Below are 25,121 nucleotides of genomic sequence, written 5' to 3' on the forward strand. Positions count from 1 at the left end.
CACTTGCGCAGAGGCCACAGGAAAATACACCACCCCACATATAATACCAGATAGTGGGCGTGGTAGACGGTGAGGGCGTAACCATAGCCACAAACACTCGTGTTCTGGAGACTCCAAGTCAGATCTACGCTTGAAAGGTATCTCTGAAGACACGAACGCGCACACGCCACCCCCTATTCGGTTGTGGCGGTCACGTCTCGCGATGTTGTAACCTGGAATGGTAAGGATGTTATTATCGATGTAGTCATGCAGCCAAGTCTCCGTAATAATTGCAATATCCATGTGAAACGTTAAAAGCTGAGCAGTCAACTCGTCCAGTTTGTCCCTGACCGATCGAGCATTTGCCATGTAGAAACTTGGGAAGCTGTAATTGGGGCGTTTTTGAGAAGTAATCTTAGTTAAATTGATTACTTTCACTGCTCGTTGACGATTTACTGGTTTACTGGGTCCACGCACTGCGCTGCGAGGTGTGATCCTGACCGGAATCGATCGTGCGTCCTCTCCTATTGTTCGCGGAACAAAAGGACAGCTACGAGAATTAACATAATCACCAGTAAAGATGGAGACACAATTATTTAAATTTCTTGATCTTGAGTTGTAAATATTCCTGGATTGACAGGGTCTTGAAATCACAGGAATCGGCATGTGTTTTTGAGTGAAGGTATTCCGAAAGCGTAGAATGCCCAGGTCTTGGAGTCGGTGTTTTAATTCAGGACACAAAGAGACGCTATTAATAGAGGCAGCCAAATTACGCAAAGCCGAAGGAGAATACGCAATTGTTGGTCGGGTTCGGTCAGAAGTCCTTTGCTGGTCTTGAATTAAACAGGGTCCAGGTAGAGGGTGAACGTCACCACTTCTAATGATGTTTTCTAGTCCGACGGGCCGCAGGACAAACGCTGCTTCGGGCAGACATATCATAACAGGCCCATGTTTAGTAGTCTTCTGAACAGCGAACTTAACTCGATGTTTCCGGCGAAATTTAACCAGTTCCAGTTTGAGAGATGGTCCGACTGGCAGGTTAGTATCTTTAGCCGTCCTGTAGATCAAGCTGGTGAACCTAGGCTCCGCTAGATGGGCTAGAAGAATAAGAAATACGAAGAGCCTAATGACGGTGCGTGTGTCCGCCATTAGACCCCAGTCCCAGTCACGTAAATAAGATCAGACATGTTGGTAAAGACAGATCCATGGTTGCGCTAAGATTGAAAAGTTAAGAATAATTATTTTCTTTCTTTTCCTGAATGCTTACTCCAGTGTGTTGGACATTCAAATCATCTTTGGACAACTGTCGATCGATTAAATGAAAAGGCTTTGTTCACTTGAGTTCAAGAAATACGTTTTATAATCACAGAGAAGTCATCTTCAGCCAATATACGAAATCGAAAGAAACCATTGCTGTTTTACTTAAAGTTTTGTCAAAAATTTTAATAGAAGAGACCGCTTGCGTTTTTATTTTAATTTTTGAGCGCTTTATTTTATTTTATTTGCCCTTCCTTTTGCTTTTCTTCTCAAATAGACAATGCACATCCCTAAACTACTGATATTAATATTCGAATATTGTAATAGGGATTTTGAAAACTAAAAGACTGAATCACAAGGAAAGCAGAGACAAGAGGATACGGCATTGTGCCACCGCAATAACATGTGTCTTAGCTGGGATAAAATGTAAGTTTACTTTTAATGCCTCACATACATCTACGCATCCAAACTCAGGACTTTCATTTCCTATTGCAGTTTTCCTTCCCTGAAATTCTTTGTTGCTTCATCATAATAGAGGCGCCCAACTTTACCGCAATTGAAATGAACATGCAACCAATTAATACTTACCTTAATTTTTCTTATCTGTTGAAAAACAAAGCCGGATGAGTAGATAAGTACCTCATCTCTGTCGCACACGCATCCACTCAGGAAAAAACATTGAAACACTTCCTTTTGGAGTCTGATTAAGATTTAGTGGCACAGCGCTCAAGTGCAAGAAGTAAGCCAAGTTTATTGCAGGCAACTAATTAACATTTGGTCAAAGATTTCTCATCTAAGCTTGGTGACCCTTACTCACGCTTTCGTCACGCATTCAAATACTTGTCAAATACTTCACAACTACGATGTGAAAATCAATAAGCAAGACCTCGTTGTATTTCTAAACGAACACACGAGTGATCGCGAGTGACCACGAGTGACCACGAGTGACCACGAATGACAAAGAGTGACTACAAGTGACTGCGAGTAACTACGAGTGACCACGAATGTCCACCAGTGACCAGAACCCAAAATGACTACGCTTAATCACTAGTTCTAAGTCCTTAAAATATTTGGCGACATCGTTCCCTCAAGAGAGAGGGCGGAAGAGAGAGGACCCGCAGAACGAGGTTGAATCTTGGCTGACATCATAATTTCGTCGTCAATACGTCTTTTCATCGAATAGTCATGATTCAACCATAAATAAAAATCATTTCCGAAGGCCGAAATATGTGAAAATTGTATCATTTCCTTCCTTTCCAAAGGGTAGATCCCTGACAGTAATTTCGCTGTCAAAAAAATATAACGTTGTTAATTCGTGCCCTCTCTCTCGAGTATCCCACTTCCCACTTTTCGGTCTCTCGTATCCCCTCTAGAATGAATGGAAGAAACGAAAGGTGGGAGGGGGCCAGGGGGAACTAAGAGAGAAAAGGAGCAGCATAAACAAAAAAAGGAAATAGAAAAGATTAAAGGCGCAATAAAGATATTTAGTCATTTGATCTTAGAAATGTATAATAAATAACAAATAGAGAAGCCCTAACTGTTCCATGTTTTGTTGTGAAACATTCGAGAAGTGGGGAGAAACACTCGACCACGTCTCGTGTTCCTCACTACACTTCTTTCGTGCTCTAACCGCATCCTGCGTTCTTTTCATCATTACAGAGCACAGTCAAGGCTTTTCTATTTGTTTTATTACAAAGAACCCTTTAAATTCCCCTCGCATTACTTTTAATTTTCAAAACAAACTCTATTTCCAATGCAAATCACAGAGTAGTAATGTAGTTACAAGTGGTACCAAGTAGCTATGCATTTCATTCAACTTATCCTCACAGTTGATCATGAGACATAAAAAAATCATCTTCGCAGTGCATGAACTTAGGTTGAAGTTATCATATTTCAGGGGACAACTTTGTTGCCTGTTTATATGGAAGTGTTGGTCACCTTTTTGTGCCAAACTCCCGCAGAACCTTTATTCGTTCAAGCATTTTTCCACATCGCGGGTTCGAAGCGGGCAAATTGAGCCTAAACTGCTCGAACGGGTAGTCAATCAACCACAATATTCATTAAACCTTGCCCACTTGCGGGGTAAACCCTATGATATGGGAGTGTCAAAGCGGAAATCATGAGGTATGCGATCTGAGCAGACGCTATTTTGTCACGTCCGCAAGAATCAAGCTTTTCCAATGATTTTGTTATCTCATCAGTGTGGATGAATTCCAGTGAAGGCGTTCGTAATTTATTTCCTATCGTAAAATATGGTCGGACTTGAAGTGCAAATGCGCTTTCGATAACAAAAGTTCGGCTTAAATTCTGAAAGAGGTGAAAGCAATTATTTATATGTGTCACTTGTCTTTGCGTTTGAGCAATTTTTTTTTAAAATAGAAAATTTGGAGATCACCTGCTACGATTTTACCTTGCTTAAATTTTAATTTACGATACCCATATCTTTGCGGTCTATTAAGTTTCTGGAGACGAGAGTGAATTATTTGAAGGGGAATGAAAAATAATATTTAGAAGCGTTAAAACGTAAACAAAATGAGTTGACTTCAGAAAATAGACATTGGCCAATTAATTTGAGCTTTTAAGAGCTGTCACTTATGGTAATTCCCTAAATATCTGATGCTCTCTGTCATTATAACGTGAGAAGAGATTTCCCCCCAAGAATATCATTCATATCGTCATGCTCAAATACTTGGTATTTCTCAAGTTGGTTTTGGTTTTTGCTCAGCACAAACTGATATTTGCAATTCAGCCCATCACACAGAACGACCACGTTTTAACCGACCGTGTTTTTCAAGCCTTTACTGCAACAGACTGGTTCAACTGTCTACAAACCTGTCATGATGATCCAAGGTGCATCTCGTACAACTACCAGAGATCGGCAGAAGCCAACGGTCTGTGTGAATTGAATGACTGTGGAGTTGAAGACTTTTGCGACAGAGAAGGGTCTATCTTTTACTCCCCAGGATTTGTGTTTCAGCAGATAAGGACGAGTAAAGTGAGTAAAGTTGTAATTCTGATGTAGTAGTCGACGTCATTTGTTGCAGTTCGCAGCTCAAACTAGCTTTAATTTTAGCCAGCAAGTATAGTCACAGGTTTAATTTTATTTATCTTGAATTCTATTTTCTGTGAGGCAGCTAAAGCCGGGGACATTTCTGTTTGTTGGTCAAAATAATTTCACATTCTACGAAAGCTCATGGGATCATGGGTATCTCAAACACGAAACCTATTTTCCATCTACTTCGGTTTTTTCTACCAGAAATAAAGACTTCCTCTTTTAATTCTTCATTTTAGGAGTGCAAACATGTTTGTCTTTCTGCTAATTTCCATGCACTTTTAATACGCTTCTTCCAAACAAAAATCCCCTTTATTTTCTCCAGGAAGCGTTTTAAATCTAAGACGTTTTATAGACACCCTTTCCTTCTTCAATCTATCCATTAATTTCATTATTTGCTGGCTTAAGTTTTATTCGATCAGTTAAACCAATGTTAATAAAACAGAGAAATGCAGAGAAATACGTCCGCTCGGTGCTTTTGCTCTTGAGTTTTCTGTTTGAAAGTTTGCCTAAATTGTTTATCACTGCTGTCGGAAGCGTTAGCTAATAGAATATATCGGCTTTTTCACATGCCTTGTCTTAGTCATGTTAATTATCATTTGTTCAAAAATGTTCAAACGATATCCAGGTGTCAATTTGCCTTGCCTTTGCGTTAAGCTCTAAATATTCTTATCCAATTTTGTGTATAGAAAAACCAGAATTTATTTTCAATTTTTTGTTTCGATATTCTCTGAAGAAGTCTTTTTTTACAAAGCTGATAAACAAAGACTTTTTAGCGAACATATTCTTGTCAATCATCTGGATATTTTTTTAAAATTACCATTACTGAAGGCTCAGTCACACGCTAAGCTAAATCATTTGAAGAGGAGCCGCATACATTGGAGATTACTCAAAAAGTTATTTGCATAATTATCGGCTTGAAATTAAACATTGGTTATTAAAACGTAGTTTTGTACAAACGTTATTTGAAAAGCTTTATCTCACCTATGTCTAATTTTCGATGTTCTTTTAATCTAAAACTTATATCCCGCAGCCTGACGAGTGTGCCGCTTCACAGAAGGAAAACATCTGCGCATTGAATGACTCAGGTGACCAATTTAATTCTCTTAAAAACTCGCCATGCAATTTACAGAATTGAAGGCTAGAAAAATAGTGAGTTGTTGGTTGATTACTGCTAAAAGCTAGTTTTAACTTTATGTTTGATCTGATTAAACCAGCCTCATTTTCCAGACCTATTACGAATCCGAAGCAAACGGTTTTTGAAGACTGACACCTTCATTACCTTTTCGGAAATATGACCGCAGCGCATAAAGGGAAGGCTGTGTAAAAACACCGTCAATTATGAAATAGCTTAAAAACTACAGGCGCCCTGATTGGTCAAAATATATCGCTCCGATAAACTCATAGACAATTAAAAATTTTCTCATTTTTGTTAAAGCAATAAATCGCTCTTTCTATCGGTTGCCGGCCCAATAAACCACTTGCAAAGTTAGAAGACTACGTGGTAAGTTTGTAGGATAGTTGGGCCGCTACTATCAACTAAACACCAAAGCCACACAAATGAAGCGAGGCATATTTTAGCATCCAACTAGAACCTGAGAGGTGCAGGTTTGAATTCCGTTGAAACCTGTATTTAGCAGGCTTCCGTTTCTAAACGAGTTTTTAAATATCCAGCACAGCTGCAAAGATCATTTTTTTACTTGATAGTAATTTACTTTAGACTTAAGAAATTATAATGCTAATAGAACTATGTCTCTATTTCAGTTCCCACGATTCCGCCTCAAAATGTTAAAGAGGTGAACAAGACGATAACCAGTCTTTTCATCACGTGGGATGTTGTACCAACCAATCAGACTCTCGAACTGATCCCAGAATTCAAAGTGATCTACTCCTTAAGGTTCGATAAGAAGGAAATTAATAGGAGAGTGGTTAGAGCTCCCTTGCCTTACATCAACCTCACAGGATTAAAAATACACAGAATGTACAACATAACAGTGTTAGCATTCAATCAATGTGGGGATGGTCCTTCCAGCGCGATGCTTTCAGCAAAGACAGACGAAGACAGTAAGTTTTGACATACTGTTTTACATTGTATCAATCTCTGTTGCTGTTCGCTATTTAACTGCATACCTACCCCCAGGCTACCTGCCTACCATCCTTCCTATCTAAATGTTTACTTCTTCTTTTCTCTGCTTTCTGTAAATGTACTTTCGAAACAAGTGTTGCAGGGAGGAGGATGGCTCTAGCTGAAGGGCTGCGTTCCATCACATAATCAAAAGTTGAACCCAACTACCGACCTTCCAACCTATCTACCAACCTAAACATTCCTTCGTCTACCTACCCTCTTATCTATTCATTTACTTGCCTTCCTGTCTCAACTTAGCTACCTACCAACCTATCTACCTATTCATGTTCCTACCGACTCACCTCTCTCCCTGTTTACTTATATATGGTGCAATTCGCCTACCCATCTACCGTCCCTCTCTGCTTCCTTCCCACCCCACCCCACCCACTTATAAACCCTTCCCCTATCTAATCATCCGCCTATCTACCTATCAACCTTCTTATCTAACGACTAACCTACTTATCTAGGTAAATACTTAAAAATCGACTTCATGCTCACAGACCAACCCGCCTACTCACCAGTAAATTAAGGGGGTAAGTTTCCAAAGAAACTATGGTACTGCGTCTGTAGGAGAGTTTACCAGTGTAATTTGATATCATCAACTGAGTTGGCCACCGTTAAGAGTTTCAAGTGACGTTTTGAGCGTTAGCCCTTCGTCAGAGCGAATGACGATAATACTTAACTACCTACTCACAAATATATCAATCTACCATCATACCATTACTTATCACCTGCCTGCTCACCCGCTTACCTTCTGGACTGATCAACAGCGTTACATTCTGATAATTCTATTTCAATTTATATTTCTTTAGAGCCCAAAGCAGCGCCCCAAAATTTAAAAGCAGAGAGAGAGAACTCAACAAACATATTGGTCAGTTGGGATAGAGTACCAGATGGTAAACGAGATGGGAAAATCATAAGTTACAGAGTGAATTATAACCAATCAACGCCAGAAGTAAAAGCAATGAGTGAAAAAGTAGACGGATCAAAGCGGTCGCTTTTGTTGAAAAACATAGAGCTGAAAGCAGGATACACAATAACAGTGTCGGCGTCAACTAGGAAAGGGTATGGACCGGCCAGTGATTCTGTTCAGGTGCCTGCAGGATGACGATGAAGAAGAGGGAACACCGGAAACCTTTGTATATATGCTTCTGAGAACACTTACCGTATAATTCATGACTCGAGCTTTATCTTTTTCCATATATACATTAATCGTTCTTGCCTCATGACTTTGATAATTCGGTTTTATCAATTGAGTTGATAATGCGCATTCGCTCTGTCGAAGAGTTATCCTTTGAAATGCCGGCTTTGGACTCTCTTTACGGTGGCTAATTTACATTGTCAACTCTGTTGGTAACCGCAAAATTGTCTCCCGCACCGAATCAGCACCAGAGTTAATTGTGAAAGAAAACTACTGGATAATGGAACGCATGCTTCAATTTGTCTACTCGAAAACAATGGGAAAACTTTAGATTTTCTTTTCGGAAAATGTCAGAAAATGCGTGAATAATGCCGTGTTTTCAAATATTCACAAATTGTTTTCCGAACGGGTGAACACCATATTTTTTGCTGTGAAAGTTGCTTTAGAAATTTACCTTCTTTATTCATGACTAAGATGATGTATTGATGACGGTTTAGAGCTCCAAGATGACGTCAGATGGAAGAAGCATGCATTCCCAACATGAAATGTTGGAAGATCTCAATTAGCTATCTAATAAATCAGTACACAGCGCCAAAGTTACAAAAAACGGAGGCGAGACAGTTCCTTTCCGAAAATCACCAAAAACGCCCACAAGTTAGTTTCCAAGATGTTTTGTTCCATGAAAACTTGCTGAGCAAAGAATCTCCACTGCCACACAGTTTCGATGGCCAGTTAGAATGAATGAACACTGAGATCAATTAGATTTACCTTTAGTTATAAGTAATGGCTGGTTTACTTTCTAATTAGACACTTTTGTTGAATATTTTAAAAGTACAACGACAGTCTAAGCACCTGTCTTTACATGTAGTAGTACCGCTGATTGGTGGCAGATATATATTCTCGAGACTGTTTGCGATCGTGCAAATGTGGTGTCTGTGATTTTTGTTTTCCGTTTCTTCTGAGGGAATAGGACACTTCAAAATGTCTCGATTTGTCTCAAGCCTTTGTTATTGAAGCTTTAAATCGAAACTTTGACAAAATATGCAATCATCGATTATTTGGAGTTCATTCGTAAACTCATTCAATTGGAAAATAGCAACCACCCCGCATAATTTTAACATAATAAGCAAATAGAACATAATTACCGCTTAGTTTAAATTCCAGGATCAGTGTACTTTTGGAGATATTTAAAGACGATTTAATTATAAACCTACGGCCAAAATTTCCTTAGATATAGCATCGATTACTGAGTTTAAATTTAATCTCATATCAGAGATGAAGAAGACTCATAGTGCTATTTATGCTATAGAAGTTTAAAGTTGTAATGTTTCAATAAACTTTAGATATTAAAATTTACGTTTATACTTTTTGGGAAGTTTCTAGTTTATAAAAGGTATTTTTGTGTATTCTTGCTACTGTGTAGACCTTTTCGGGTCATTGTGTTGGATACCTCACGTAATTAGTTCCTGGTTTATAGTTGAGGACACACAGATGTCTGGTTAATAATTAATCGCTTTAACCCTTTAACTCTCAGAAGTGATTAACATGGAACTTCTCCTTATCATATCCAAACATTATCCTGCAAACAGGTTCTAAGAAAACTAAAATTAATCAGGTAGAAGTTGTTATCTTGATCTAACACTAAATTATCACAACTTATTTAAAAAGAAGTGTGTAGCAGCTAGAGAGGAGAATTAACAATCAGATCTTTGGAGTTAAAGGATTAATGTTTACTAAGGTCTACCAATAAACAGGGTAATTTCCGCTGCACAACACCCTCGCGTCAGAAATTAATCTGTAAGTCAAAAGAAATTTAATAAAGAAGAAAAAAATTCAAATACCTAACCAATATACTCATTAAGAATGATATACCATGAAATAATTTTTATCAAAAAGCGATATGCAATATAGATCGTTTTAATAAAAACCGTACGCGGTGACAAAACGTAGCCATTAACCGGTCAGAAGCTATTGTTAAACAGTCGTCAGTTTTGAAAACTTTGCACAAGCAATTATCAAAATACATCAATCGTTTTCTGAGGCATTTCTCGAAAAATAGGTCACATTAAAAGGAATGATTTAATTAAGATAAGAAATATTAAAGCTTAGTTGTTGTGTGGGTTACGTGTTATGCTGTGAACTATATTCATCAAAATAATTAAAGTTCTTTGTCAAATGAAGCTCATCGATAAACAAGTCAGAGTTTGAATAATGGCAGGTGAAGACATTGATGAAATTGCAGAAAAAATTCGCGCCCGATTTGTCAATCATTCTCGAGTTTAACGAACATTAGAGCAAACTGCAACTTTGTCCAGAGTTCAATCGCTTCCTTCGTGAGGGCAGAACCCCGTCTTCTCTTCATGTTTGGAATCATGCTGTTCTTAAAAAACCTTGTTTATGTTAACGTTTTCCTGGTATTTTTAACATGTCCACCATTACGAAAATTACATCTAGTCACAGAAAATAACCGCGTATCAAACGTCAGTCATGTTTTCAAACGGTTTCACGGCACAGACTGGTTCAACTGTCTTCAAGCTTGTCACGATGAACCAAGTTGCGTCTCGTACAGCTACCACAGGTCTGAAAACGCTAACCGTCTGTGTGAACTGAATGATTGTGGATTTGAAGACTTGTGCAACAGAGATAAGTTCCTTACTTACTCGAAGGGCTTCGTTTTCCAGCAGATAAAAACAATTATAAAGAAGGTAAGTAATGTGATCGATAAAACAAAGTTTGTTCCATGTCAAGTAATAAAAGGCATTTAAGGAAGTTGTCACTTCTCCGATCAGTTTAGATTCATTATTTCTAACCCTACCATCTACTTCAATTTGATGAGAACATTTCCCTTGATCCCCGATTTTATTCATTTATTCATGATTGATAGATTTTTAAATTTATTCTACCATTTTGATATTATTAGAAGAAAGCAAACTTAGCGTTTTATAGGATGTTCAGCATCGGCATCATAAACAAACACTACTTAATATATAAAGTGTTCGGATAAGACTTAATGTGAATGAGGTAACAAATCCGCAAATCAAGGACAGCTTTCAGAGATAACCTTTTAGATACTGGGAAATTTGATGGTTACCTTCCGTCCCTTTCTTTCATTATTTATGATCAATGATTCAACTTTCAATAACTGAGGTGCTTGCATCTTTACTTGACTTGTGAAGCAGGCTTTTTGTCGATTTGTTGGCATTCTTTTATGGGCTTGATTTAGCAATCCGAGCTTACTCCTTTGCTTTTATCTTAATGTTAGCACTGCCTGTATAATCTGAAACTGTGATCTTCACAAAGTGAGAAAGTAACGTTATTTCGCTCAGAATTCACTTCGAGCATCTGCTGTGGCAATTAAGATTATTCAGCAACAGTCAATTTTGTTCAAGGAGCTTCAATCTCACGAGAGAGGTTTTGAAACCGTCTAAAACGACAGATACTCAGATCAGAGTCACCTGCACTTGCAGAAAGAATATACTCAAGGCTCAACTCTTTTATCAACGATTTGCCGGACGATGCACTCGTACTCGATGATAAAATTACCACGCTCGAACCTCTTAGTAAAAAGTGGGGCATAACTGCTCAAGATATGGGGAAATATTACGACGCATGATTGGAACCTTACTAAAAACTGACCGGCAATCACTGTTTTGTCTTTGTTCAAATTGCTTTGTCTCTAATTTGCTGAACAACCAAACCTCGATCGCAATGGTGGGAAGTGTAATTCAGAGAAATCAGCATAACTTCAGCATAATTTTCGAAGAATCTAAGTGCTGCCAGAAGCAAATCATGCTACTATTATGAATGCAATCAACCCTACTGAGAGGTGTAACCGTTGCGATATTTTGAAAGGCATTTTCGTAGAACATTTCCGTCTTCCGTAAATTATCAAAAAATTATGGATTTGTATTCCGAAATCTCTCTTGTCTGTTCATCATCACCATTATCACATTTATATAATTATGTACTTGCTATACGCCTTTTAGGTTAACGGGTGTTTATCTTCCCATGGTAAAAACAGTTACATTTCGGATAGATCAGGTAAGCTCTTTAATTTCCTTCTAAAATTTCCGGGCAAATTGTGAGAGCAAAATTTAAAGTTTCCCAGTAAAAATAATAATTCCATGACAATATTACCTTGAGTGACAATTTGTTTAGATAAAAAATAACGTAATGAATATGAATGCTTTTGTGATGAGTGTGTTTTTCTTTCAGTAATAGTTACTAAAATCTTCTCCAAAGACTTATAAAGAAATTGTTTATCGTCAACTTTATACAAACTTGTGGCTTCTAGTCATGACAACATGTGAATGTTAATTGTTGATGTTATATTTGTAGGCTGATAATTGTAGGGTATGCATGCCTGCAAATGTCATTACATACTTCGAACTGATTTTTCGGGAGAAAACATCGGAACTAATATTGTCCCTAATTGAGCGGTTGCAGTTGGAAATTATCTTTTTAGGATATCATCAATTTTTTTGGGGGGTTCCTTTAACAAATATATCCTCATTAAGAAAACAGGATAACCCTTTATTTCAAATAGGCCCATCAGACCATCAGATCGTGTCTAAACTTAGGACCCGCCCGAATTCGATAAGGTGCCTTAAATTTAACAAGTGTAATGTTTCTGACCCCTTGATATGATAGGCTGGTCCTAAGTCGGGAGTGTTCCAGTGCGTCAGTGATCTTTACCGCTGGTGTTGAGAAGATCGCAGGCGCACCAAAACATCAACGAAGAAGACTGAGGATCTGCTCTCGAATATTTCATTGTTAACCGAAACTAGCCTATATTTCAGTTCCCAGGACTTCTCCAAAAAACATCGCGATGGTAAACAACACGTACAAGAGCATTTTTATCACATGGGATGCTGTGCCAACGAATCAGACAAATGACGAAATTTTCGGATATGAAATAGAATATTCGATAATAGAAGGAGGTCAACCGGCATGGGAGAAAAGAAAAGTGTTTAGTGTTCCCGACGTACATTTCAACCTTACAGGATTAATTGTGAACAGAAGGTACGAAATCAAAGTGCGGGCCTACAACCAGTGTGGGAATGGTCCGTCAAGTGAGGTCCTCTAGGTAAAAACGGACGAGAGAAGTAAGTAACATCTTTTCATATATCATATGATCCGCACTGCCCCGCACGTGCAATGCCATAGATAACCATAGTGAAAGCTAGCGAGTGTAAGGCGGGACGTGTTGACGTGAGCCTGTTGGGAAAATAACCCATCCGGCCCCGCACCCACATAGCTGTTTTGCATTTTCCGAGAAGAGGATTAAAATTCTGTACTTTTAAATAATACAAATGATAAAGTGAGTTACACTTCTCGGTGCATTCTGATTTCCTCGTTCTGCCTCGAAGATAAAAAATTGTTATGAACTACATTTGAAGTGTTCTGGCTACACGTTTGTGAATTTTTTATGTTTTTTAGAATATCTTGTAGTCTTTGCGCAAGTCTTGTGAGCCTTGTTTTGTCCTGCGATACAAGTGCACACATATAGTTCCGCTTTTAAGTGATTTGTCCTTAACTGCTATAATGGGGCTTAATGTCGGACAGTAATCGCCACCACTAGTCGTGTTTGAGTTCGTCTACCAACCTAACTTTAAGTCCTCAACTTGAGAATTTGGTTAGGTTTTAGTTCTCGAAGATCGTGTGTTTTCTTGGCTTGATGTATCGAGTACTTTGTTGTTAATTTCGAAAGTCTCGTGAAATTGTTCGAGATAGTCCTCTAGGGAGATGTTTAATCTACCAAAGTTAGTGTTCCCGCGAGCCCCCGCTTGCCTACCGACAGGATAGTAAAGAGCGTTTACTTAAGGCTAAATTAGGTATTGAGAAAAAAGCGGCGGTCGACCCGAATAAAAGTTCTTGATCAGACTCCTGATGCCTCTCGTTTGCGCGCTGTGTTCGAGCCAGTTTACCACAACAGTCCAACAAAATATACAAGTTAGCTCTAGATCATTTTGCTAGATTTTCAATTGGCGCCCTTCTGTGTGCGAGTTCCAGCACTAAATGGTCATATAACAAAATGCTTATTGACTGAGTTTTGTTAGACCAGAACAGAAAAATATGTGGCTCGAGGTAATGCCGTACGGACAGAGGTCGCCTCGAGCCAAATATTTTCCTTCCCGGCCCTCCCGCTCACTCATTAAGTACATAAAATGTGGTTGGCTTCAGGGCCTAAGGTGGCGCCTCCAAATATTAGCGCAGTGAGAGTGAATGCGTCCTGTATACTGGTCTCCTGGGAAAGGATACCCAATGGTAAACGACGGGGCTTGATACAGAAATACAGAGTAAATATTACATCAAAGATCCCCAACGAAACAACAAGTCGCGAAGTACAAGCGCCAACACAGTATCTGGAGATCGTTGGCATAAATGTGGACTCAAAATTTACCATTACTGTGGAGGCTGCAAATAGCAAAGGATTTGGACCAGTCAGTGAGCCTGTTAATATAACTGCTGTTCCGTAACAACATCCTTGGAACAATTTACGATACCAAACGTGATGATCTGTGAAATTTTTTTAATGTACAGGGTACAATAAAGGAATTATCGCCAATCGCAGTTATGGTCGATTTTTCTCCATTTCGCGTGTACGTCTGTAAATGGTCTGATAAAAACCGTAGACTGTTACATAGGATAATTGTTAATAATCGTCAGCTTTGTAAAAAATTGCAAAAGTAATTATCACCATACAGTTACTTGTTGTGGGTAAACGTCCCGGAACAATTTTGGGTGGAAAGGTAAGAACTATTTAAAAGATGATGTAATTAAGGCAAGAAATGCTGATGTTTAGTTCTTAAGCGAGGTATGTATTACGCTGCAAATCAATTTTTATGAAAAACAATAAAAGTCTTATATGAAATGAAACACATTTACAAGTTTGACAGGGTTAAGTGAAGAGTTTAAGATGTAAGCCTTCATTCCAGTTCCTGGGACTCCGCCACAAAATGTCACCTTTGTGAAAATACCGCCAAAAGCATATTCATCTCATGGGATGTCCTACCAACCAATCACACATATGAGGAAATTTTTAGCCTACGTGTAACAGTGCCCTCCCTCCCCCCTTCCCCCCCCCCCCCCATACGTACTGTAAGAAATTTTAGGACACAACGTTGAATACTATGCCATCGAAGGAAGTCGATCCCCACAAGCAGAAAGAAAAATAAATAGTGTTTCCTCGGTTCATTTTAACCTTACAGGATTAGTTGTGGAAAAAAGTTCGAAATCAAAGTTTTGGCCTACGACCAGTGTGGGGATGGTCCGTCATGTGAGGTCCTTCTTGCGTAAAAAGATTAGCAAAGTGAGTAATATATTAAATCGTTTCTTTCGAAGCTTCTCGAATGATTTCTGAACCAGAAAAATAGTTTTTGCTTCTCTGTAAACTGGAGGATTCTTTAGGTTACCTTATGTTTTCGTAGCCATGCTTGTTTGTTATGTCAAACAAACGTCGCAAACCGACAGTAGTTAATAAAATATATTTTGCCTCAGGTGCCTAAGATGCCACCAAATATTGCAACATAAAGGGTAAATTAATCCTTTATACTGATCACCTGATGCAGAATACCATTTAATAGAGGATCGGATGAAATACAGAGATACAGAATAAATGTTACATCAGGAAACACGAAAAAAGCGAAAAGCCACGAAACCAAAGTCAAACAACGTATTTGGAGATAGTTGCCTTTCACGAGAACTCATAATTTACCATTACAATGAAGGCTAAAAATAGCGAAGGATTTTTCGCCTTTTAATATTTTTTCGCTATTCGGCCTTCTTATTCTATACATAGTAAAAGAAACTAGTTATATCCATGGGTCTTCACTCAGGAATACGTGCTTAAAATGGAAGTTTATTGTCACATTTAGTCATCTTATGCGCTTGGTTTTGTTTGTCTTAAGATATGTTTTAGTAATAGTCAGCTTGACCACGTAAATAAGATCAGACATGTTGGTAAAGACAGATCCATGGTTGCGCTAAGATTGAAAAGTTAAGAATAATTATTTTCTTTCATTGATTCTTAAATGTTGCGTTGGGTACACGAATTACAACGCTGTGTAACACACGACGATTTACATTTGGTAACTATTGCTACTGCTACACAAATAAAGAATTCCTCTTCGGACAGTACCCTGTAAATTCTAATCAAAGTCCATTCCTTTGATTGCACAATTCATGTCAGTGGTTACATTTGGGATGGTTTGGGTGGAATTCATTATCCTCTGATGTCACTAGTTGGAAGCACAATGGTCGGAAAATATAGACTGTATTGCAGGCCTTTATTATCGGCGAGCGAGTGCTTATCATTCCGATTGAGTTTTGTAGCTACCATATATAGTTATTTAGATCGGGGAAAGCCTGGAGCGAACAAACCACCTTATCCCCTTACACTTGTTTGTAATTCTTACCCCTCCCGCCTATTTTTCTCTTCGTTGTACGCCTCTTTGAAGCGCGTCAGGTTTTTCTCGATCTTACAAATTCACTAAGGCTGCCTCTGTCAATAATGTAATCAATCAAAACATTTATCACTCGCCCGCCAGAAAACATGCCCTCCTCGCGGGTTATGTGAAACACTAAATTTTACAACGCTGGCAAATGCTCCTCTACTTCAAAGTCATATTGGAACTATCACTGAATTGCTCAGGTTATTATTTTGCTTTTCTTTTCATTCTGTTGGGAGTATAGGGCCAGGTGCCACTTAGTCATCCAAATTAAAGGGCCCTAGCGTCAGTCTTGTGTTATCCTTAGTGCGTGTTGTGGCTGTAGTTAACTCCTTTGACTCCGGAACGCTTACTCCAGTGTGTTGGACATTCAAATCATCTTTGGACAACTGTCGATCGATTAAATGAAAAGGCTTTGTTCACTTGAGTTCAAGAAATACGTTTTATAATCACAGAGAAGTCATCTTCAGCCAATATACGAAATCGAAAGAAACCATTGCTGTTTTAAAGTTTTGTCAAAAATTTTAAGAGAAGAGACCGCTTGCGTTTTTATTTTTAATTTTTCAGCGTTTTATTTAATTTAATTTGCCCTTCCTTTTGCTTTTCTTCTCAAATAGACAATGCACATCCCTAACCTACTGATATTAATTTTCGAATAGTGTAATATGGATTTGGAAAACTAAAAGACTGAATCACAAGGAAAGCGGAGGCAAGAGCATACGGCATTGTGCTACCGCAATAACATGTGTCTTAGCTGGGATAAAATATAAGTTTACTTTTAATGCCTCTCATACATCTACGCATCCAAACTCAGGCCTTTCATTTCCTATTGCAGTTCTCCTTCCCTGAAATTCTTTATTGCTTCATCATAATAATGGCGCCCAACTTTACCGCAATTGAAATGAACATGCAACCAATAAATACTTACCTTAATTTTTCTTATCTGTTGAGAAACAAAGCCGGATGAGTAGATAAGTACCTCATCTCTGTCGCACAAGTCCTCAAATCCACTGTCATTCAATTCACACACGCCATTTTCAGCCCCTAATCTTTGGTAGTTGTACGAGATACATTTTGGTTCGTCATAACAAGCCTGAATACAGTTCAACCAGTTTGTGGTGTATAGCTCCTTGAAAGAATGACCGGCTAAAACGCGGTTGTGGTCTGTGACAAGGTAGTTCGCCGAAATTATTTGCTGCATTAAAGCAACGTAAAAATTCAAATATATCCAGTTGGTAAACATCGTCCACTGACAGTGGTAAACAATATTTTTAACCGAGAATGGTCGATGGAAACTAATTAGTTGTATGTAATTTGACCGATGTAACAATTTAACTGAATGCGCATACAAATCGAATGCTAAGTAGCTTTTATCTTTTTCTCCTTCATTAAGTGCATCCGGTGAATATACAGGTGTAGTTTCCAGCTCTTCCACATAATTAGATTGCCTTTCTCTTGATATAAACAATCAAATGACTTTTCTTTTATCATTTTACGGGAAATTTTTTGTTCTTAAAAAATGAGGAATTCAAGTGATCCTTTGATTTCTTTTTTACTTGTCGAAACTTTCAATCCAATCTTTCTCGTTCCACGCACGATAGACCTTTTAAAGCAATCAGCGCGCACGTCCTTTGATATTGCACATCAAGATGGAAGCGATAGCTTGATAATTAAAACTGGCGTTAACAGCAGTCTAAGGTACGAGTAAGCAAGGATGGGTATTGAGCAACGACTAGCTACCCCTTGTGGCAAAAATTAAGTTGCATGCAAAAAGAAAAACCACCCTTGGTTTTTCCCTTTAGAAATGTTAAAATTATGTTATAGAAAAAGAGAAAACGTTACTTATCGGAGGAGGGGATGGTTGGAATGCCATACGTGAGTATTCCATATTTATGAGAGTTTACAACAGTTTAAGAGTACAGTCTACTTTTAATGATCCCGCTTAGACAATAATTAGCCGCTGTACATCAGCACTGCACGTTTTGCGGCCAATCACACGCTTTTGTTTTTGGGTTAAACAGAAGACCTCCTGGACACGACTGGTTAAACTGTCGACCACCAAAACATTGGATGTACTTGGAGCAATCACTGGGGTCTGGGTAAATACCGTCACCAGCGCTCTCACAGGAGAACGGACCTGCGTTTAAAGATCGAGAAAAAAATAGAAGGGAGGAGTATTTTTATGGATTGATGCAAACATAAAAATAAACCACACCAGGAACAGTAATCCCATGTAAACTTAAGTGTACCTCATCATTAATTTTTTCCAGAAGGATCGAGGATCATCTCCGCAAGGGTAACCGGGAGTATAAATGGTGTCCGTATTGAAAAGATTTTTAAAAATAGTTTATCCATCTTAACAATTTAGATAGAATTTATAAAATTTATCATTCTTATTTTCAATCCCTATCAATCTATCTTATTCTTAACCATCCTCTATAATCCTAAGATCAGGGTTATTCCAAGATATTATTTTATCTAGAGGTATTTCTGTATACACCTATAATAAATCTACCCATAACATCATGACAGAGCCCCTTTAATTTGTAAGAAACTATGGAGGTAGGAGCCAGATTCAAGGTTCCACGCCGTACCCATCTTTAGAAGCTGCCCTTCAAGAAAAAGTTAACATAAACTAAGTTACAAAAAAAGGCAAATTACCAGTCGGTGGGGGAGGTGCTTGAGTTGTTACTGGCGGGGAAGGAGGAGGGGCCTGAGTACTGACTGGCGAAGAAGGAGGAGCCTGTGTACTAACTGGCGGAGGAGGTGCCGGAGTTGTTACTGGAGGCACGATAGCGCCGTCAAGCTCCTGAAAAGCATACTCAGAGTATCGTTGTCCGCTGATGACATTGTTTTGATCCCAGGATACGTCCCGGAGCATTATTCCACCGATGCCTGGCAGATTTTTAACGGCCTGTGAAAGATATAAAGCTGTTAGACGATCAAGGAATATTTGGAAGTTATGACATTTATTCATTTTGTCTTTACGCATGCGCGTCAGTTTCATTTGCTGCGGTCATAAAATAAAAGAAATACAGAAATCTGAGGCACGAAAATTGCGGGTGACGTGAATTGCTTTACCAATTTTGCATCTGATTGATTGAGAGGGTGGCGCAATTTTTCTAGACCAAACGCACGGCGTACGTTTGCATTTTTTTACTCTTGATAAAAAAGCAATTTTACGTACCTGATACATCTTCGTCAGCTCAGCTGGTGGTCTGTAAAAATGTGCACCACTGGCACCCTTTGTGGCCGCAGGGAGACCGATAAAAATCAAGGGTCCCTGTGGGGTCTTACCACTAGCAAACTTAAGCCATTTATTCAGAGTGTCAGTGAACCAGTTACCAGCCCCGGTGTGGCAGTAATTGTTGTAGAACTGAATGTAAAGATGGTCTACGAGATGTCCGGCTTCCTCCAGGCCTTACACAGAATTTCGTTAGAAAAATTAGAGCCTTTACGGTACATGCAGTTTGTAATTATTTATATTGTTGATTAAAATGCTGGTATTATCAAGTTCTAACGTACAATATCCCTGAAATTTTTCCAATGTAAACTTATTTCTTTTAACTGGTTGATTAAAATGTCTAAAGTTGACTTTGGAATCAAGAGAAAGCGCTCTAAGCTGATTTGAAATTTTGTTCTTCCAAAACTAAGATATCAAGTCTAGGGCATTAGCGCCAAGGGCAGCTATTTTTTGAGTCAGCCTTAAAGCACAAATTAAGTGGACGGTAGTGGCCGGTGATTTGGACCAAAAAGAGCAAAAACTTAAACCACTGCATGAACAGTTATGCAGGCCTTAACAAGCTTCATTGATATTGACCACCTCTGGAATGTGGCAGTGATGACAAAACAATGCAAAGTGTTTCTGACCTTAAACGTTAAGTGCATGCAACACCTGCTACATACCAGTTCCCGGCCCAGGTCCTAGGAAGTGGTCGGGATATGGGCACTGAGGCGCGCCTGTGATCAGATAACCCTTTGATTGGTCGTTGTCCATGAATCGTCACCACGGTGAAATGATTTCAAATCTGTTTGGCCCTATACCGTATTATTTATCCTCATTAAATGTAATTTCTGACGTTTGAGAGACATGGGAACGAATTAGTCAGAAATTAATATTCTGACGGCACGTTTGAGAGGTTCGCATGGCATCATGGTAGTTTCGGGTTATTTAAGCGTTTCGCGGGGAAATTAGGTCATTCTACGTCGGTCAGTCTTAGGTTGGGCCACTTTCTTTTTGCAGTCTTCTTAGTATTTAACCCATTGTTGTCAACCATGTCAGTAACAAAAGAAGTACGAGATTTTATCAGCAACTCTTTAGCGGAGAATAATAGAGCATTACTGACACAAATTTCCAAACTAGTGGGCGATTCAGCCGAAAATTTGAAAAGAGCTAACGCCGAAGCTGCAGACGAACAACTGAGACAAGTAAAGAAGTTAAGAAGAGAAGAACCGAAGTCATTTAAACGCAAAGGGAACGAAATTCAGTACAAGTTTAACTCAAAACTGTAGGATTCCCTGGAGGAAGCGAAGACACACCTTGAAACAAACGCTGTTGAGAAAGCAAAGGAGTCGTTAACAGAAGGTACGTTACTCCTTACAAATAGACAAAAGTTAATTCTATTAGCAGATAAATCTGAATTTGGTTGGAAAACAGTCGAGGAATATTCACAGCACGAGCTGGCAGAAGATGAAGATGATGGAAAGAAGATACGTCGCGCCGAAGAAAGAGCTGAGAAAGCTTTGAAGTCTGCCTCCTCTAGAAAGACTGCTAAGCAAGTCTCCTCAGTTTTCCGCCCTTCGAGTTCACGTTTTGCTCCACCGAGCCAAAGAGCTTCCTCTGGGCTCAGTTCCTGGCGTGGCCAGCGTGATCGTTTAAACTTGTTAAATCGTTCCTTGGTTGATCGCCCATTAAGACCTGGAAATTGTTTCGCTAGGGGCAGATTTGGGCATTGGAGGTCCGAATGCTCGTTCAGGGGCCGCCAGAGGTAATCTTGATTGTAGATGACTGAAGAATCAATCCCTTGACGAACAAAGTAAGTGTGACATTTCCGTTATAAACCCTTTGTGTGATTCGGAAAATCTTTCCCGTCAAGGTCTCGTCCAGGATTCTGAGAACCATGAGGTTGAATCGCCAGGTACTGGTGGCAGCTATGACTCTGTTATCCCACAGGTTTCTGTTAAAGAGAAGCTGTCTAAATCCATTGCGTTTTGGCATTCCATCGGAGCACCAGATTTTATCTTAAGTGTTATCAGAGACGGTTATAAGATTCCATTTATTTCTACGCCGCCACCTCACCATTGTAAGAACAATTCATCCGCCCTAGAATAACGGGGTTTTGTTACTGAGGCTATTTCGGAACTCTTACGTGACAATCGCGTCGAGGAAATATTCTCTCCTCCGGATATCGTCAATCCGTTGTCTGTTTCTGTTCAAGCTAATGGTAAAAAGAGATTGATCTTGGATTTAAGGCATATCAATTTGCATATATTTAAGCAGAAGTTTAAGTGTGAAAGCCTACATACCATCAAGAGTGGCTTATCCAAAAATTATTTTGTATTCTCATTTGATTTGAAAGCAGGTTATCATCATGTAGATATTTTTCCGGACCATCGCAAATATTTGGTTTTCTCGTGGGATTTTGGCACAAGTGTTGAAAGATATTTTCAATTTACAGTTTTACCTTTTGGGCTTTCTAGTGCTCCTTTTATTTTCACAAAGCTCCTAAAACCTTTGGAAGCCCACTGGAGGGGACAAGGAATTCCAATCGCTCTATTTTTTGATGACGGCATAGGGGCGGGTTCCTCGTTGAATTCTGCTAAGATTAACAGTTCCATTGTTTGTGCGGATCTTGCACGCTGTGGCTTCGAAATTATCAAAGAAAAGTCTAGTTGGGAGCCCGAGAGAAAATTTTCTTGGATTGGCTATGATATTGACACTCAAACGGGGTTCATATTTGCAAGTGCAGTGAGAATGGAGAAACTGCTAAATGACCTTAATGAGGTTTGTTCTGTTTTAGAGGCGTCTGCGTTCGTGCATGTAAAGAGAATCGCTTCTATTGTGGGTCAAATTATTTCGATGTCCCCTAGCTGTGGAAATGTTACTCAAATCATGACTAGATACTTGAATCTAGTTATCAATACTCGTCATTCCTGGAATTCAATGGTCGTTCTTACTGATCCAGCGAAGGAGGAACTTAAATTTTGGCGAGACAATCTTAGATCCTTGAATGGAATTCCTTTTTGGCAGAAGCCTTTTGTGCCGTCTAATGAGATGTTTTCAGATGCTTCTTCCACTGGCTGCGGAGCCTTCATTAAAGGTTCCAGCTTAATTTGCCACAGAAATTAGTCCACCGAAGAATCTCTAAAATCTTCAACCTGGAGGGAGTTAGTCGCCATAAAGTTCGCCCTTGATTCCTTTGAAGATCATCTGGCTGGTCGGAGAATTTGCTGCAAAACAGATAGTCAAAATGTCGTGAGAATTGTTCAAGTTGGTAGCATGATTAAGGAGTTGCAAGACATTGCTTTGGATATTTTTCTTTTATGTTTGCGTCAATAAATTCAGTTGGATGTTTCTTGGGTACCACGAGATTGTAATTCGTACGCAGATTTTGTGAGTAAGATGGTCGACTTGGACGATTATTCAGTTCATAATGACATTTTTCTCTTGCTCGAAGACCGCTGGGGTCCACATTCGATCGACAGATTTGCCTGCAGTTATAACACCAAGTTGCCAAGATTCAACTCCAGATTCCTCCAACCCGGCACAGAAGCTGTGGATACGTTTACACAGGATTGGTCATCGGAAAACAACTGGCTTGTTCCACCCATCACACTCGTCGGTAGATTGTAAAGTCATATGAGAGACTGTAAGGCGGTTGGTTCTTTAATCGTACCAATGTGGAAGTCCGCGTATTTTTGGCCGTTACTATGTAATGATGGTGTGCATTTAAATTTTTTTGTAAAGGATTGGTTGTTTCTCCCCAACAAACCGGATTTGTTCATCAAAGGTAAAGCAAAGAACAAACTGTTTGGTACTAAGGCATTCAAGTCCCGATGTTTGGCGCTTCGTATTAACTTTGCGGATTACAGTCGTCGTTCTGAGGTGTCTAGGGTATTTAAAATTGTGACTAGTCGAAGACTACAGCGAAGTTTACGTTTCTTGACTGAATTTCTATTATATTGGTTGTTGTTGTTAAATAATGCATATTTTGTACTTTTGAGACATTGTTCAGGTTATTCTGTATGCACCCCCGGTGTGCCGTGTTAATAGCAGCCTGTGTGGGCCCCCCGGTGGCGTTTGGCTCTAGTGTGACATACGCTCCTTGGCGGAGTTATACGTTTGCCATTGTTTGGCTGCTTGCTAAAAATCGCAGTGTGTGGGAATACTTAGTGTGTTTAGATGCAATCACTTATGGGCTCATATCATGTTAGGTTTGTATATTGCTTATGTTGGGGGCCCCCGGTGCCCGAATCCTCATAGAAAAGTGTTTACCCTGGCAGTATCTTTGATCTGCTTCATCCGTGGCTAAGAGAGTTGTTTCATAATTTTATCATTTCTTTGTTTTTCGCGTGAGGAGACACAACGTTGTAGTACTAGATTAAATGTGTACCCCTCGGTGTTACCAAGAGCATTTGAATGTCTTGTTTCGCGCTATGGTCGACCCGAAAGGTATTGAGGTTTATAATAATCGCAGCCTAGGTGCTACGGAGATTTTTATCCTCCATTAATTTCTTGTTCGGAGAGCTTAGACTGGAATCGGCGCAGCTATGTTGTGTTTACAGTCCCAGCGAATGTGTCTTCACTATCGTATTCTCGACCCCATTCAGATCTTAATGTCATCGTTCGTACTACTTGTTTGCCTTTCCCCCTTTTGGTTTGTTTTTCCCTTTTTTAGATGCGTTCAATCATGGCGTGTGGCAGTGCCTTGACGAGTTGAGTGACCCGACGCTGAGAAGTCTTGCGTCTAGACTGGAGTCAACTGTCATTGCGTCAAGAGCACCAGGTACCACAGACGCCTATAGGAGAGCTTTTCTGAGGTGGAAAGTGTTTGCCAGTTCAAAGAGGGAGATTTGTGCTTTTCCTGCAAAGTCAGAGCATGTGGCGTTATACTTACAGCATTTACTGGATACTACCCATTCCCACTCAGCGGTCGACTCTGCCATATTTGGAATACAGTGGGCACACCATTTGGCGGGTTTACCTTCCCCTACAGACAGCCCGATCATCCAGGCAGTTAGCAGGGCCGCTAAGAGAATAATGGGAACTCGCGTTTTTAATAGGAAAGAGCCAGTTTCTCCTGACATGATAAGGAAACTTGTTGAAAAATCCAACCTAGATAATTTACTTGAATTACGAAATGTGTGCATTTTTATTCTTGCTTTTGCTGGTTTCTTCCGAATTGAGGAGGTTCTTCATATTAGATATGGAGACATTACTTTTCATAGTGACCACCTAACTATCAACGTGGTCAGAAGTAAGACAGATCAACTTAGGAAAGGGAGCCAAGTTGTAATTTCAGAGAGTTCCAATGTTGCTACCTGCCCTGTAAACCATTTCAGGCGTTATTTAAGAGAGGTTGAAAAGTTTCCAGTTGAGGCAGACCATTATGTCTTTAGGGCCTTGTACAAGTTTGAATTAGGTCACAGACTAGTATCTGATGAAATTAGAAGATCCTCGCAGCTTAAGAACACTACTGAAACTAGTAGTTGTAAATAGGACCTGAAAAAAATTCAGGCCCGTACGGGATTTGAACCCATGACCTCTGCGATACCGGTGCAGCGCTCTACCAATTGAGCTAACAAGCCAACTGGGAGCTGGTCAATGAATTGGGTACAAATAAACATCCAAGTGAATGAAGAATTTAGATATATGAAAATTCACATATTTGCACTGCGGTGGAGAGATGAAATTAGAAGATCCTCGCAGCTTAAGAACACTACTGAAACTAGTAATTGTAAATAGGACCTGAAAAAACGGGCCTGAATTTTTTTTTCAGGTCCTATTTACAACTACTAGTTTCAGTAGTGTTCTTAAGCTGCGAGGATCTTCTAATTTCATCTCTCCACCGCAGTGCAAATATGTGAATTTTCGTATATCTAAATTCTTCATTCACT

At 39.3% G+C, this 25,121-nt stretch overlaps 3 protein-coding genes and 1 pseudogene across 3 annotated transcripts; 2 read left to right on the forward strand and 2 right to left on the reverse strand.

The window, feature by feature from the left end:
• The first annotated feature begins 3,085 nt into the window (after positions 1-3,085).
• LOC149048956 (neogenin-like) lies at positions 3,086-8,910 on the forward strand. The gene is made up of 4 exons (XM_089200568.1): positions 3,086-4,231; positions 5,322-5,376; positions 6,053-6,352; positions 7,226-8,910. The coding sequence occupies exons 1-4, from the start codon at positions 3,914-3,916 to the stop codon at positions 7,519-7,521; spliced, it is 969 nt and encodes a 322-aa protein (XP_089056694.1). The 5' UTR covers positions 3,086-3,913; the 3' UTR covers positions 7,522-8,910.
• Positions 8,911-15,299: 6,389 nt separating this feature from the next.
• On the reverse strand, positions 15,300-17,271 carry LOC149048957 (uncharacterized). Its single transcript, XM_089200569.1, has 2 exons — positions 16,933-17,271; positions 15,300-16,393 (listed from the first exon to the last, which is right to left on the reverse strand). The coding sequence occupies exons 1-2, from the start codon at positions 17,245-17,247 to the stop codon at positions 16,262-16,264; spliced, it is 447 nt and encodes a 148-aa protein (XP_089056695.1). The 5' UTR covers positions 17,248-17,271; the 3' UTR covers positions 15,300-16,261.
• A 622-nt stretch (positions 17,272-17,893) lies between these two features.
• Positions 17,894-20,001, reverse strand: LOC149048958 (uncharacterized). The gene is made up of 4 exons (XM_089199573.1): positions 19,911-20,001; positions 19,041-19,424; positions 18,666-18,935; positions 17,894-18,141 (listed from the first exon to the last, which is right to left on the reverse strand). The coding sequence occupies exons 1-4, from the start codon at positions 19,999-20,001 to the stop codon at positions 17,972-17,974; spliced, it is 915 nt and encodes a 304-aa protein (XP_089055699.1). The 3' UTR covers positions 17,894-17,971.
• A 180-nt stretch (positions 20,002-20,181) lies between these two features.
• LOC149048959 (uncharacterized) lies at positions 20,182-24,861 on the forward strand (annotated as a pseudogene).
• The last annotated feature ends 260 nt before the right edge of the window (positions 24,862-25,121 follow it).

This window comes from Pocillopora damicornis, chromosome 3 (genome assembly GCF_964200805.1).
Source record: "Pocillopora damicornis chromosome 3, jaPocDami1.2, whole genome shotgun sequence".
In the NCBI taxonomy this organism is placed as follows: Eukaryota; Metazoa; Cnidaria; class Anthozoa; order Scleractinia; family Pocilloporidae; genus Pocillopora; species Pocillopora damicornis.